The 11,558-nt window shown below is 36.6% G+C and overlaps 2 protein-coding genes across 2 annotated transcripts; one reads left to right on the forward strand and one right to left on the reverse strand.

The window, feature by feature from the left end:
• The first annotated feature begins 549 nt into the window (after window positions 1-549).
• Window positions 550-1,596, forward strand: LOC128163265 (uncharacterized protein K02A2.6-like). Its single transcript, XM_052826810.1, has one exon. It carries the CDS (start codon window positions 550-552, stop codon window positions 1,594-1,596), a length of 1,047 nt encoding a protein of 348 aa, XP_052682770.1.
• Window positions 1,597-9,102: 7,506 nt separating this feature from the next.
• On the reverse strand, window positions 9,103-10,775 carry LOC128164018 (uncharacterized). The gene has a single exon (XM_052827728.1). The coding sequence runs from the start codon at window positions 10,744-10,746 to the stop codon at window positions 9,103-9,105; it is 1,644 nt and encodes a 547-aa protein (XP_052683688.1). The 5' UTR covers window positions 10,747-10,775.
• Between the last annotated feature and the right edge of the window lie 783 nt (window positions 10,776-11,558).

Consider the following 11,558-nt stretch of genomic DNA (forward strand, 5'->3'; position numbering starts at 1 on the left):
GTGGCTGTCAAAACGTTAAATAAACATTTTGAAAACAAAGTGAATGTTCCATATGAACGGTACGTATTTCGTAAGATAACACAAAGTGATAAAGAAACTGTAGAACAGTTTATAACGAAACTTAGACAGCAAGCAGTATATTGTGATTTTGCAAATCAGGATGAGCAAATTCGGGATCAGGTGATTGAAAAGTGCAGGTCTCATAAAATCAGAGCTAAGTTGTTAGAGAAAGGAAAAGACTTAACACTGGAACAGTTGAGGACAATAGCGGCGATATTTGAAATGACAGAGGCACAGGCAAGACATATGGATACCGAATTAGTCGCATCAATAAATAAAATTCATGGACGTGGGCCTAAAACAGATAAACCAAAACGTACTGGTAGATTTGAGAACAGAAAGTATGGAAATAAGTGTTTTCGTTGTGGAAGAGAAGGACACTTAGCCAGAGATCCATTATGTCCGGCAAAAGATAAGGAATGAAGGAAATGTGGGAATGTTGGACACTTCATGAGCTGCTGCTTAACGAAGCCAAAACAAGGAAAACGTATGGCACAGAAACCTCAAAGAGGAGGACAGATTCATTCAGTAGAGTCGGAATCGGATTCAGATGTGTTTGCATTTATTCTGAAAACATCGGACAATTCGTCAGACAAAGTTACGGTCAGTCTTGGGGGACATCCAGTGGAATTCGTTATAGATAGTGGTGCATCAGCCAATATTATAGACAAAGAACTGTGGGAAGCTCTCAAGAAGAAACGCCTAAAATGTTATTCTGAAAAGTGTGAGAAGAAACTCTATGCATATAGTTCTACAGAACCACTGAAATTGTTAGGAAAATTTCGAACACATACCTTGATCGAGGAAACAGGCAATGGTAGTGAAGAAGAATTCTATGTGTTGAATGGAAAAGGACCAGCACTGCTAGGCAAAGATACCGCTATGAATCTAGCAGTTCTTAAACTTGGTGTCAACAGTGTACAATCATTTGACATTGTTCGTGAATACCCAGAGTGTTTCCAAGGAAAAGGAAAGCTGAAAAACTTTAAGTTAAAGCTGCATATTGATCAGGATGTAAAACCTTTTGCGCAAGCTATGTACAGGATTCCATACAGTTTGAGAGAGAAAGTTGGAGAGCAACTTGATGACCTTGAATCTCAGGATATCATTGAGAAAGTGAATTCTCCTACACCTTGGGTCAGTCCAGTCATTATTGTACCGAAATCCAATGGTGACATCAGATTGTGTGTTGACATGAGACAAGCCATTGCTGCGATTATTCGTGAAAGACACCCTATTCCGACTGTGGACGAAATACTCTACAATGTGAATGGTAGTGAAGTGTTTAGCAAGTTGGACCTTAGAAGTGGATACCATCAGATTGAGTTGGAGGAATCTTCAAGGGAGATCACTACATTTGTAACATACAAAGGCCTGTATATATATAAAAGACTGATGTTTGGTATTTCATCAGCACCAGAAAAATATCAGCAAGTGATTTCACAAGTATTTCATGATTGTGAGGGAGTACAAAACATTTCAGATGATATTGTGATCCATGGGCGTGACAAAGCAGAACATGATAAAAGACTTTGAAAAGCATTGCAGAGAATTAAAGAAAAAGGACTTACGCTGAACCAAGCAAAGTGTGAATTTAGCATGAACAAAATAACATTCATGGGTCATGTGATGTCTAAGAATGGTATTGGGCCAACAAGTGACAAGATCAAGTCATTACTGGATGCAAAAGAGCCAACAAGTGGATCTGAAGTGAAAAGTTTCCTTGGACTTGTAAACTTTAGTGCACGATATATACCAAACCTAGCGACTGTGTCATGAATAAACCTATTCGTGAATTGATTTAATTCGTTATATTCTTCATGCATCTTTTAGAAAACTCCGGCGGCACTACATCCAAGACAGTAGAATGATAGTAAATCCAAGAAAGTAACAACGTAACATCGTTTCTATCGGTTTCTAAAAAAAAATCCATGCGATCATTGACAATGCTCGATCTGCCAGTGACTGATTGCGCATGTGCAATGTTATAACATACACAGGAAAACGGTCTACAATTATCGAGAGTTTTTGAAGTATCTGTGTCTGGATTTTAGTTTGTCTTTCGACGTTCGTTGGATATTCCTTGCTAGCGCAGTGGTTGTCATATTATTTTTGTTCAAAACGCGTTTCTACATGTCTTTTCGTCCAAGGTAACGTGTTGGGGTGGTGAAGCCTGAATAGTGTTTTCGGCCTTATATAGGGGGTGTATAGCGATGAGCAGAACAATAGAAATCGACAACTAATATGGCGGTAGTCGGAGAAAAAAGGGAAATAATGCGTTTTTATGAATTCATATCAGCTTTAATCATCAGGAGCATGTTGCTATATTACACAGTTTCGGTGTTGTGATTTTTTTCATACAATACTACGTGTGGATATATATATATATATTTATCTCATACGTGTGGTGTATATTACCCGTGTGATAAACCTTTGCTATATCACACGGGTGATGCTATATCAAATACTTCCGGTCGGAACTACTTTTGACACAGCCCCTCGCTTCAACGCTTCAGTGACCTATTTTCGAAGATTTGCTAGTACTTTCAACATAACTATATCTACTACAAAAATTAATAATATGTTTTACGGTGTGACCGTTTGGGCGAGCGCAGAAGGAGCAATACATCTGTCATCATTGTTAAATGTAACCCGTGGACTTATCTAAACCAAAAAACTTTGGCTTTGTCTCGAAAACTTTTACCACCGCAAGGAACCGGAAGATATCAAACTTTCATTCCTATGGTCCCTTCCTAGGCTTATACACTTAAACAATTAAACAGACTTATTAAAATATTTTGATAAACACAAAGCCGGTTTTTTAATTTTTTTTATCTTTTCTTTACCTTTTAATAATGATCATTAAAATCAATAAATTGTGTGTCTGTGTTATTTCTCATTTTGTTCCTTGTTGTTACCGGTGTTTTAATTATTTTCCTCTGTGACATCAATTTTGTTTTTAATCTTTTTAATTTTTGTACGCTATATAAGCGTTGTAGACATATGTGCCCTCCCCCTCTTTTTAGTGTGTGATATCCAATATTATTGAAAGGTTTGGCGCGATTGACCATGCACATATGCAACTATAACAAATACATGTAGATATTTTAACAGTTTAATTTTTTTCTTTTATTTATTCATTTCAAAATGACGTGGCTACACGTAGATCTAATAACGATTAGACTTTTCTTTTTTAATAGCGAGCGCAGCTCGCCGGCGCGCAGCGCTGGCGAACGAAGCGAGCTCTAAGAACCAATGTGCGCGGGAAAAAGAACGAGCTAAACCTACAGTTCATCAAACAAAATTTTTTGTCTACGTCCCATAATGCTCTCTAATGTTTTCACCCGTGGTGCTATGCCAAAAATGGCCGACTTTTAACTTGTAATTTACAGTGACTTAAAAGTTTGAAGACACGTTTTGAGTACTGCATATGCTTTGGCGAGACTCAAAAGATTTGTTACATGCTTCCATACCTTCGTATTGAGTCGAGAAACGTAAACAAAGACGAACAAAGTCATGGATGACGTCACAGTGCACTCGCGCTACATTTCCCGCGATAAATTTAGAGGTGGATCAAACATCTGTAATGCGTGTACTAGCTATTTCAGTATAGACTGCGATACCTGCCTCATTGGCATATGATTTGTTTTTAATTTTTTTTAATATAGAGATTTTATGTATATATATTAGCAAGAGCCATACTTTACTGTCATATCGATCCATTTTAAGCTACATGTAATTGTGCATGAGTAGGGAGGAAATAAACAATAGGACATTTTGAACTAAATAAAAAGGAATAAAATGAAAAAATAAACAGTTATAAAAATTATGTAGATATTGCATATAGTCAGACCATTAAATATTACACACCTACAAACAGGTACCGGGCGCTCTCTCTCTCTCTCTCTCTCTCTCTCTCTCTCTCTCTCCAAGAAGGGGGTTGCGCTGTATGTATCATAACCATTAAAATTAGTACCTTTGGCATACTTATTGTAGAGCAACACTCTCTCAAAAATTCTTTGACGTTCGTTGATACCCAAATAAAACTAAGTTGACAATGATGCAAGGTATGTGAAATTCTTGCTGCGCTCGCCAGAACGGTAGCACCGTAAAACATATTAATTTTTTGTCACCTACCTAACGTATGTATACATACAATGATTGGATCAATATGACAATAAATTTAGCATGGAACTTGCATGTGTATTTACTGAGCAAAAAAAAATCATCAAAACAAAACTAATCAGCCAAAGAGTCACTGTTAATAGCGAGCGAAGTATCAGTATTGGTGACTCCCTACTGAGTACTTCCTACACGTTACATTCAGTACAGATGCTTGATCCACCTCTAAATGTATCGCGGGAATATAAAACGCGAGATCACTGTGACGTCATATTTAACTTTTTGCGCTCGACAGTTTTCGTAAATTGTCGGACAAATTCGGGGAAGGAAATGACGTCATAGGTACAGTTTTTTACGTAAGCATATGTGTTGTTTACTTTAATGTTTTTAAAAGGATTATTTATTGTTAAATGCAAATGATGTATGCGATTTACAGGTAAGAATTTTCCTCAGAAACGCTTCCTGTTCCACCATATTGCTATGCACCGCAAAGGATCACTGGGATAGTAGAACGTTTTCACGTGGCCTCATAAAATTTTCTTCGAACAATGTGCAGATTTCAACTCGAATTTCCTCCGTTCGTACACGTTGTCTATTGAGCTCGCTGCGCTCGCTAATATGTTTTACGGTGTGACCGTTGGGGCGAGCGCAGAAGGAACCACACATCTGTCGTCATTGTTAAATGCAACCCGTGGACTTGCCCTATAAGCTAAAATCTATGGCTTTGTCTCGAAAACTTTTACCATCGCAAGGAACCCGAAGTTATCAAACTTTGATTCCAATGGACCCTTCCTATATGCTAATACACTAAAACAAACTACCACTGAGCATTATGTTTAAATTTAATAAAATGTTAAACAGACTTATTAAAATATTTTGATAAACACAAAGCCGTTTTTTATGTAAATACAATTATGTTTTATCATTCCTTTACCTTTTAATAATGATCAGTAAACAATAAATTGTGTGTGTGTTATATATCATTTGTTCCTTGTTGTTACCTGTGTTTTAATTATTTTCCTCTGTTACATTAATTTTGTTTTTAATCTTTTATAATTTTTGTACGCTATATAAGCGTTGTAGACATGTGCCCTCACCCTTTTTTAGTGTGTGACATCCAATATTATTGAAAGGTTTGACCACATATGTAACTATAACAAACACATGTAGATATTTTAATTTTTTTTCTTTTATTTATTCATTACAAAATCGCGTGGCTGCACGTAAATCTAATTATGATTGAACTTTTCTTTTTTAATAATTGTCACCTACCTGACGTATCCATGTAAGATTGGATCAATATGACAGTACATTTACCATGGAACTTGCATGTGTATTTACTAAGCAAAAAAATTGTCAAAACTAAACTAATGAGCCGAAGAGTCACTGTCACTTCCTACACGTCACATCCAGTACAGATGCTTGATCCACCTCTAAATTTATCGCGGGAAATTAAAACGCGAGATCACTGTGACGTCATACTTAACTTTCTATTGCGCTCGACAGTTTTCGTATATTGTCGGACACATTCGGGGAAGGAAATGACGTCATATGTCAGAAAAAGTTCAAATAGGTACAGGTTTTTTTTTAGGTAAGCATATTGGTTGCATACTTTGGTGTTTTTGAAGGACGTTTTATTGGTAAATGGAGAAAGATATATGCGATTTACAGGTAAGAATTTTCCTTAGAAACGCTTCCTGTTCCGCCATGTTGCTATGCACCGCAAAGGATCACTGGGATAGTAGAACGTTTTCACGCGGGTCCACAAAATTTTCTTTGAACAATATGCAGATTTCAACTAGAATTTCCTCCGTTCGTACACGTTGTCTATGGAGCTCGCTACGCAAGCGGCGCTTCGCGCCGCCTCGCTGCGCTCGCTATAAAATTGATTTTGTCAAAGATTTAAATTACAAATAATATGTAAACGGTGTGACCGTTGGACCGAGCGCAGATTTAACACAGTGCAGTTTGATTTTTGTAGAATAAAATTTATTTGAAATGCACACAGTAGGATCCGCACATTGACTAGGCCTACTCAAAGCATTAGCCAAAGTTTAACGAAACGTCGCGTGCTCAGTCTACATTATGACGTCATGTTTCAAACGTAATACACGTTTTATCTTCGGAAATAGCCGAAGAGAGTTACGTTATTCCGAACATTTTTTTATTTCTTCTTTCATTGTTTATCAATTTAATTCATATAAATGCTGCGGTGATAAAATTGAATACTTTATTCAGTATCTAAAAGATCAGTTTCTTGATATTAATGTTTTTATTTTCCATCTGATAATTTGATAAGGCATACATAGAACTAGTCGTGTTTCTTGACTGAAGCACTATTGAAACTTATTCGGTGTCCTCTTTTATTTCTTTTGATTCAAATTACCTCTTATTTAAATATTGGAACATTTTAATCGAGTTTAGGGGCAACAAACATCGATAAGTACCGGTCAAACAATGATCGAACTAACTTTTTAGAAACAAAATGGCTGCCAATATGGCGGCGCCCATGGCTGGAAGAAAATTTTTTGGGCCTTAGTACCCCTGATTCAACTTTCATTTTTCACTGATTTTCTTATATATACGTGTTACCATTAATCCTCGCTTCGCGAGGCGGGCTTCGCCCGCCTCTCGCTGCGCTCGGTATGAAGAAAAACACATAACTGCGTAGCACAGGCGTCGGAACCGGGGGGCAATTGTGAGGGGGGGGGGGTAGTCCCCCCCCCCCAACTTTTTTGCAAAGTTATTCATAACCGTAACCACAAGACCCTTTTTTCTTGTTTGTCAAGATTTCTGATAAATTTAGCCCACTTCCAACTTTCAATTTGCTTTGTGAAGTTTATAAAACTACAAATTACGTTAACTATCAAGGAGTTCATCCTGACGACGCGATGAAAACAGAGCGATCTGGTTGTGTTTATATACAAGAACTTACCGAAATAATGTTTCATGAGACTTTTATTCCACCACCAGTAAGCATCTTTTTTCACTATTTTCAATTTTGAATCATAAGGCTAGCCTAGTGTTTGTTTTATTAAACATCATGCATCAACAACTGTTCCTTGTTCGAGTCAATTCAAACTAACGAGCATTCGCAACTTTGTGTATGTCAACAAACTTGATTATTCAAGTCTTCTAAACGGAATTTCCATTTAATCAAGTGAATAAACTCTAAGAAAAATTATCTAGAGCTAAAAAATTATTTTAAGGTTTATTTCAGTGAAACCTTACATTAAAACAGTTAGGTTTATCTCAGGAATGACGTACTAAATTGTATTGCGCAAGGTCACAATAGCCGCATAACACAACGTTGCATCATCGTTTTTAATCTTTGAAAAAAAGCACCAATTTGGGTCACACAAGGGACTGTCTCAAAAGCTTCATAATATGAATCAAATTGTATGAGATAAATAGAACATCTATAATTGTGTGATTTTATATTTGCTTTATCCAACTCGTTGAAATGGTTATATTCGCTCGGCAAGCCTCGCGATTATATACACCATTTCAACTCGTTGGATAAAGCAAATATAAAATTACACAATATAGATATCCTCTATATATATATATATATATATATACATATATATATATAAGCGCATTTTCCCCATTTATTTCTGACTACCGCCATATTAGTTGTTAGTTTTCGATTTCTATTGAACCCTCATCGCTTCACACCGCTTTATCAAATTGAGAGCACTATTCATACTTCGCCGCCTTCAGATATTTCATTCACACGGACACGTTACATTGGACGTAACAATATGTGGAATTGAAAGACGATATAAAACAGACTGAAATCCGGGCACACATTTAAAACCCCATCAATCATTGTTGAACGTTTTCCTGTGTCGTACAACATTGCACATTTGCAAACCACTCACTGTAGCAGATTGTCTTAGACGGCACAGAGTTGGAAAAATGGAGTGTTTTGTAGAAACGATGATATACTTAATTACTTTTTGGAATAACTATCACTTACAATTAGGTATCTACTGTTTTATGTTTTACTTATGTTAGTTTCCTTTCTTCTTTTTTACTAACATATAGTTCCATCATTTTGAAGTTCGTGCAACCTGAATGCTTTCTCGGCTGGTATAAACACCCCAGTGACAGTTGACTAGTATGGCGACCAAATGCTTTAATGAATTCATGTCAGCTTTAATGTAGATAATTAAGTAACCATTTATTTTCCTTCTGTTAAGCCCATAAATGACCAGATGCCCCATCCATGAACGTTTGGTGGAGACAGGACGTGCTACAAAAACTTTAACCTGGCCAAGACATCAACGCCAACGCCAAGGGTGTAGCATTAGCGCCACCCTCGACTTTGTTTCGGTGAGCTAGACTTTATTCAAAACTATATTTTACAGTTGAACGAATGGGCATTTGCCCAACATCACTCGCCATAATGCAAACATTTTTTTAAACCAAAGACTGTTCCCCTTTTTAGGAAATACCTTACATTGAAGTAGAGAAAACTACCGGTATCTCTGAAAAATAAATTTATGCAATGTCTAGAGCTCATACTTAATATGCAGTACTTTGATAAACCAAATTTATAATTCATCTACATTAAAAAGTTAATATATATAAACAGGTAAATTACATATGTGTAATACTAAGAAAAAACACTCCCACACATATAAATCATATATATGTAATGCATAGACATTATCATTCTTTTGACATTTTGCAAAGTTTTTTCAAATTTGATTAACAAACAAATCAAACTAAAGATATGTATAAATAAATGAAAATGTTTGTTCTTAACATTAAATACAGGTTCCTCCTATTCGTAAACGTAATCATATCGGTCAATGGTAATCATATACAATGTTCGGTTTATTATATTTGTTACATAAAGACTGTTACTCGGTCATATTGTCGACATGTGATATTCATATAAACCAAGGTTGTTTATATTGAATACTGGATTTTCTTCACTTTACCTGTTTTCCACTCAGCCACAAAGAGATTGTCTTTAATGTCCACACATATACCCCACGGATCCTCAAAATGACAGTTGTCAATGTAGCGGAGAAACTGTCCGTCCTGGTCCAAAATATGGATAATGTGTCTGTTACCCTCTGCAGTCAGGATACGACCCTGGCTGTCTGTTGTAATGCCGTATGGACTAAATGAATTCTTGGGTGTAGAGGGAGCACCAGAGTAGGTAAACCGGAGTTTTCCAGCTTGGTTGACAACCACTACTGCAAAGGCATCCCTGTCAGCTACACATATATCTAGGTTTCTGTTCTCTCTGATATATTTAATGTTGATATAACAAAATGAATAGAGAGGTTCTCCTTTATCATTGAACTGAAAAGTTTGTTTTTTCAGGGAGCCAGAGTAACGCACAACTTTGGTTTTTCTCTCTACGTCACTGTCCATGACAACAAGGAGGTCACCAGTGCAGGTACTACAAACATTTAGAGGTCTCCAACCCTGTAGTTTGATCACTGTCTGTATCTCTGTATTCTTTATTATGTTTACAGTTCTATATTCTTCATCAGTATATACTAAATCCCCACTTCCTGTCACTGCTATGTCCCCTGGCATACACCCGGACTTGGTTTGAACTGAATTCACTAATTCCCCCTGCAGGTTGTACATACTTATTATATTTTTACTACCACACGTCCAAATATCTTTACCACACAGACTGGTCACTCCACGTAATCTCATAGGTTTTCCATATGATGTGTTTATTTTTGTGATGATCTGTGGTACATCAAGGAGTTGTTTGTTCGGGAAAGGGGACTTAACACCTTTAGAAACCATTGTATAGCCCTGTTCTTCTTTTTTAATTGATAATGCTGACAGAGAACCAAGCAGTCGATAAATCTGGTCTTTGTTGATCCCCGGAGGTCTGAATTCGGCGTTCCTGGATTTGTAGGCAGAGACCGGGCTGACATCATTGGAGTTTAGTAATTTCTTCAGATCAGCAATTCTTTGCTTTATTTCAGAAATGGTGCGTAAGATTTTATTTTCATGCTCATTTAGAACAGCTAGGTGATTGGAGTCCATTTCAGCAAGATCTAATTTCAGTTTCTTGATCATGATGTCTATTTCTCTGTGTAAGTCTTCTGCGTGTTTGTCAATAGCTGCAGTCATTTTGTTGGAGTTTTTCTTCAGATCATCTTTCTGAACTGGGATGTTGTATGCAATCTCCTGATATTTTGGATAAATAGATTTCTCTAGTTCCTGCCAATCGCTCAGCATAATTTTTCTTTGACTATCTAGTGTTTCCACCACGTCAACAATATCATGACCTTTGTGTTCTTTTGAGGAAACACACTGATTACAAATAGGTATGCCACATTGTTCACAGTAAAGTTCACATACTTTTGAGGAATGCTTTTGACATTTGGTAGTAGATCCCCGCTTTTTGAATGGCACCACTTTGTGTTCTGTGGATTCGTCCGAGAGATGTTTCCCCACACATAGACTACACAGATAGTTGTTACAAATGTCACAGTACATACACTCTGTAGGAGGGACCGGGGTCTCACACAGATCACACCGTAACACATCCTGGGCCCAATTACCCGTGGGGTCCATGCTAAGACACCTTGTTGGAACTTTTAAGAGAATTCTGTAAGAAATATAAAATCATATGACAATTGTTTTATTCGTTATTTCGTTATTTCGTTATTTTTCAAGTTATGTTAATGTACTGGCTTCATTATTACAAGAAGAATGTGCAATTCTAATCGGGGAGGGGGTGTCAAAGTATTATTTTGTATGGGAAGGGTCAAAACTTGACCATGTGAATTCAAAAACAATTAATGAAACGAATAAGTTCACGTCCTATTTTTTTGGCCTTCCCAAGATTGACATGAATACAATGTGTCTATTTTTTCTTTACATTTATTCCTTCCTTCAGATGAAGGGAACGATTTCTATGATCAACTTGTACAAATACTTACCACATATTATCTCGTGCGCATCTATTACAACTTCATAAACAAAACACACCCAACAAACATGGCGACCGATGCAGGTGTAGGTATTTACACTTGGTGTGATCATCACGTGATTGATTTACCTGGCAGTGGTAGGAGTGGTGAAATAAAATAAAATAGTCCCTCTCACTCGTAAACTACTTTAGATATTTTGCAATTAAATATATCTAAACATTTTCAATTGAAGGTGGTATTGATTAGAAACTAAGTATTTTTCTGTATTTCTTTCTGCTTGTCTTATTTTAAAAGTTGCAAGGTAACCTATACAAGTCTTCAAATTTAAATTTAAATGTCCCCAATAATGAACTCTGAGCATAACTGTGTTTCTTTTTTCGTGAGCAGTGGTTTATATTCCCTTCAGTTCATGTGTTGGCTAATGTGAATCGGAGAGTCGTCTGAGGCTTAAAG

The sequence above is a fragment of the Crassostrea angulata genome, chromosome 9 (assembly GCF_025612915.1).
Source record: "Crassostrea angulata isolate pt1a10 chromosome 9, ASM2561291v2, whole genome shotgun sequence".
In the NCBI taxonomy this organism is placed as follows: domain Eukaryota; kingdom Metazoa; phylum Mollusca; class Bivalvia; order Ostreida; family Ostreidae; genus Magallana; species Magallana angulata.

Coding starts and splice junctions, on each gene's coding strand:
- LOC128163265 (XM_052826810.1), top strand. CDS start 550: ATGGCACAGAAACCTCAAAGAGGAGGACAGATTCATTCAGTAGAGTCG.
- LOC128164018 (XM_052827728.1), bottom strand. CDS start 10,746: ATGGACCCCACGGGTAATTGGGCCCAGGATGTGTTACGGTGTGATCTG.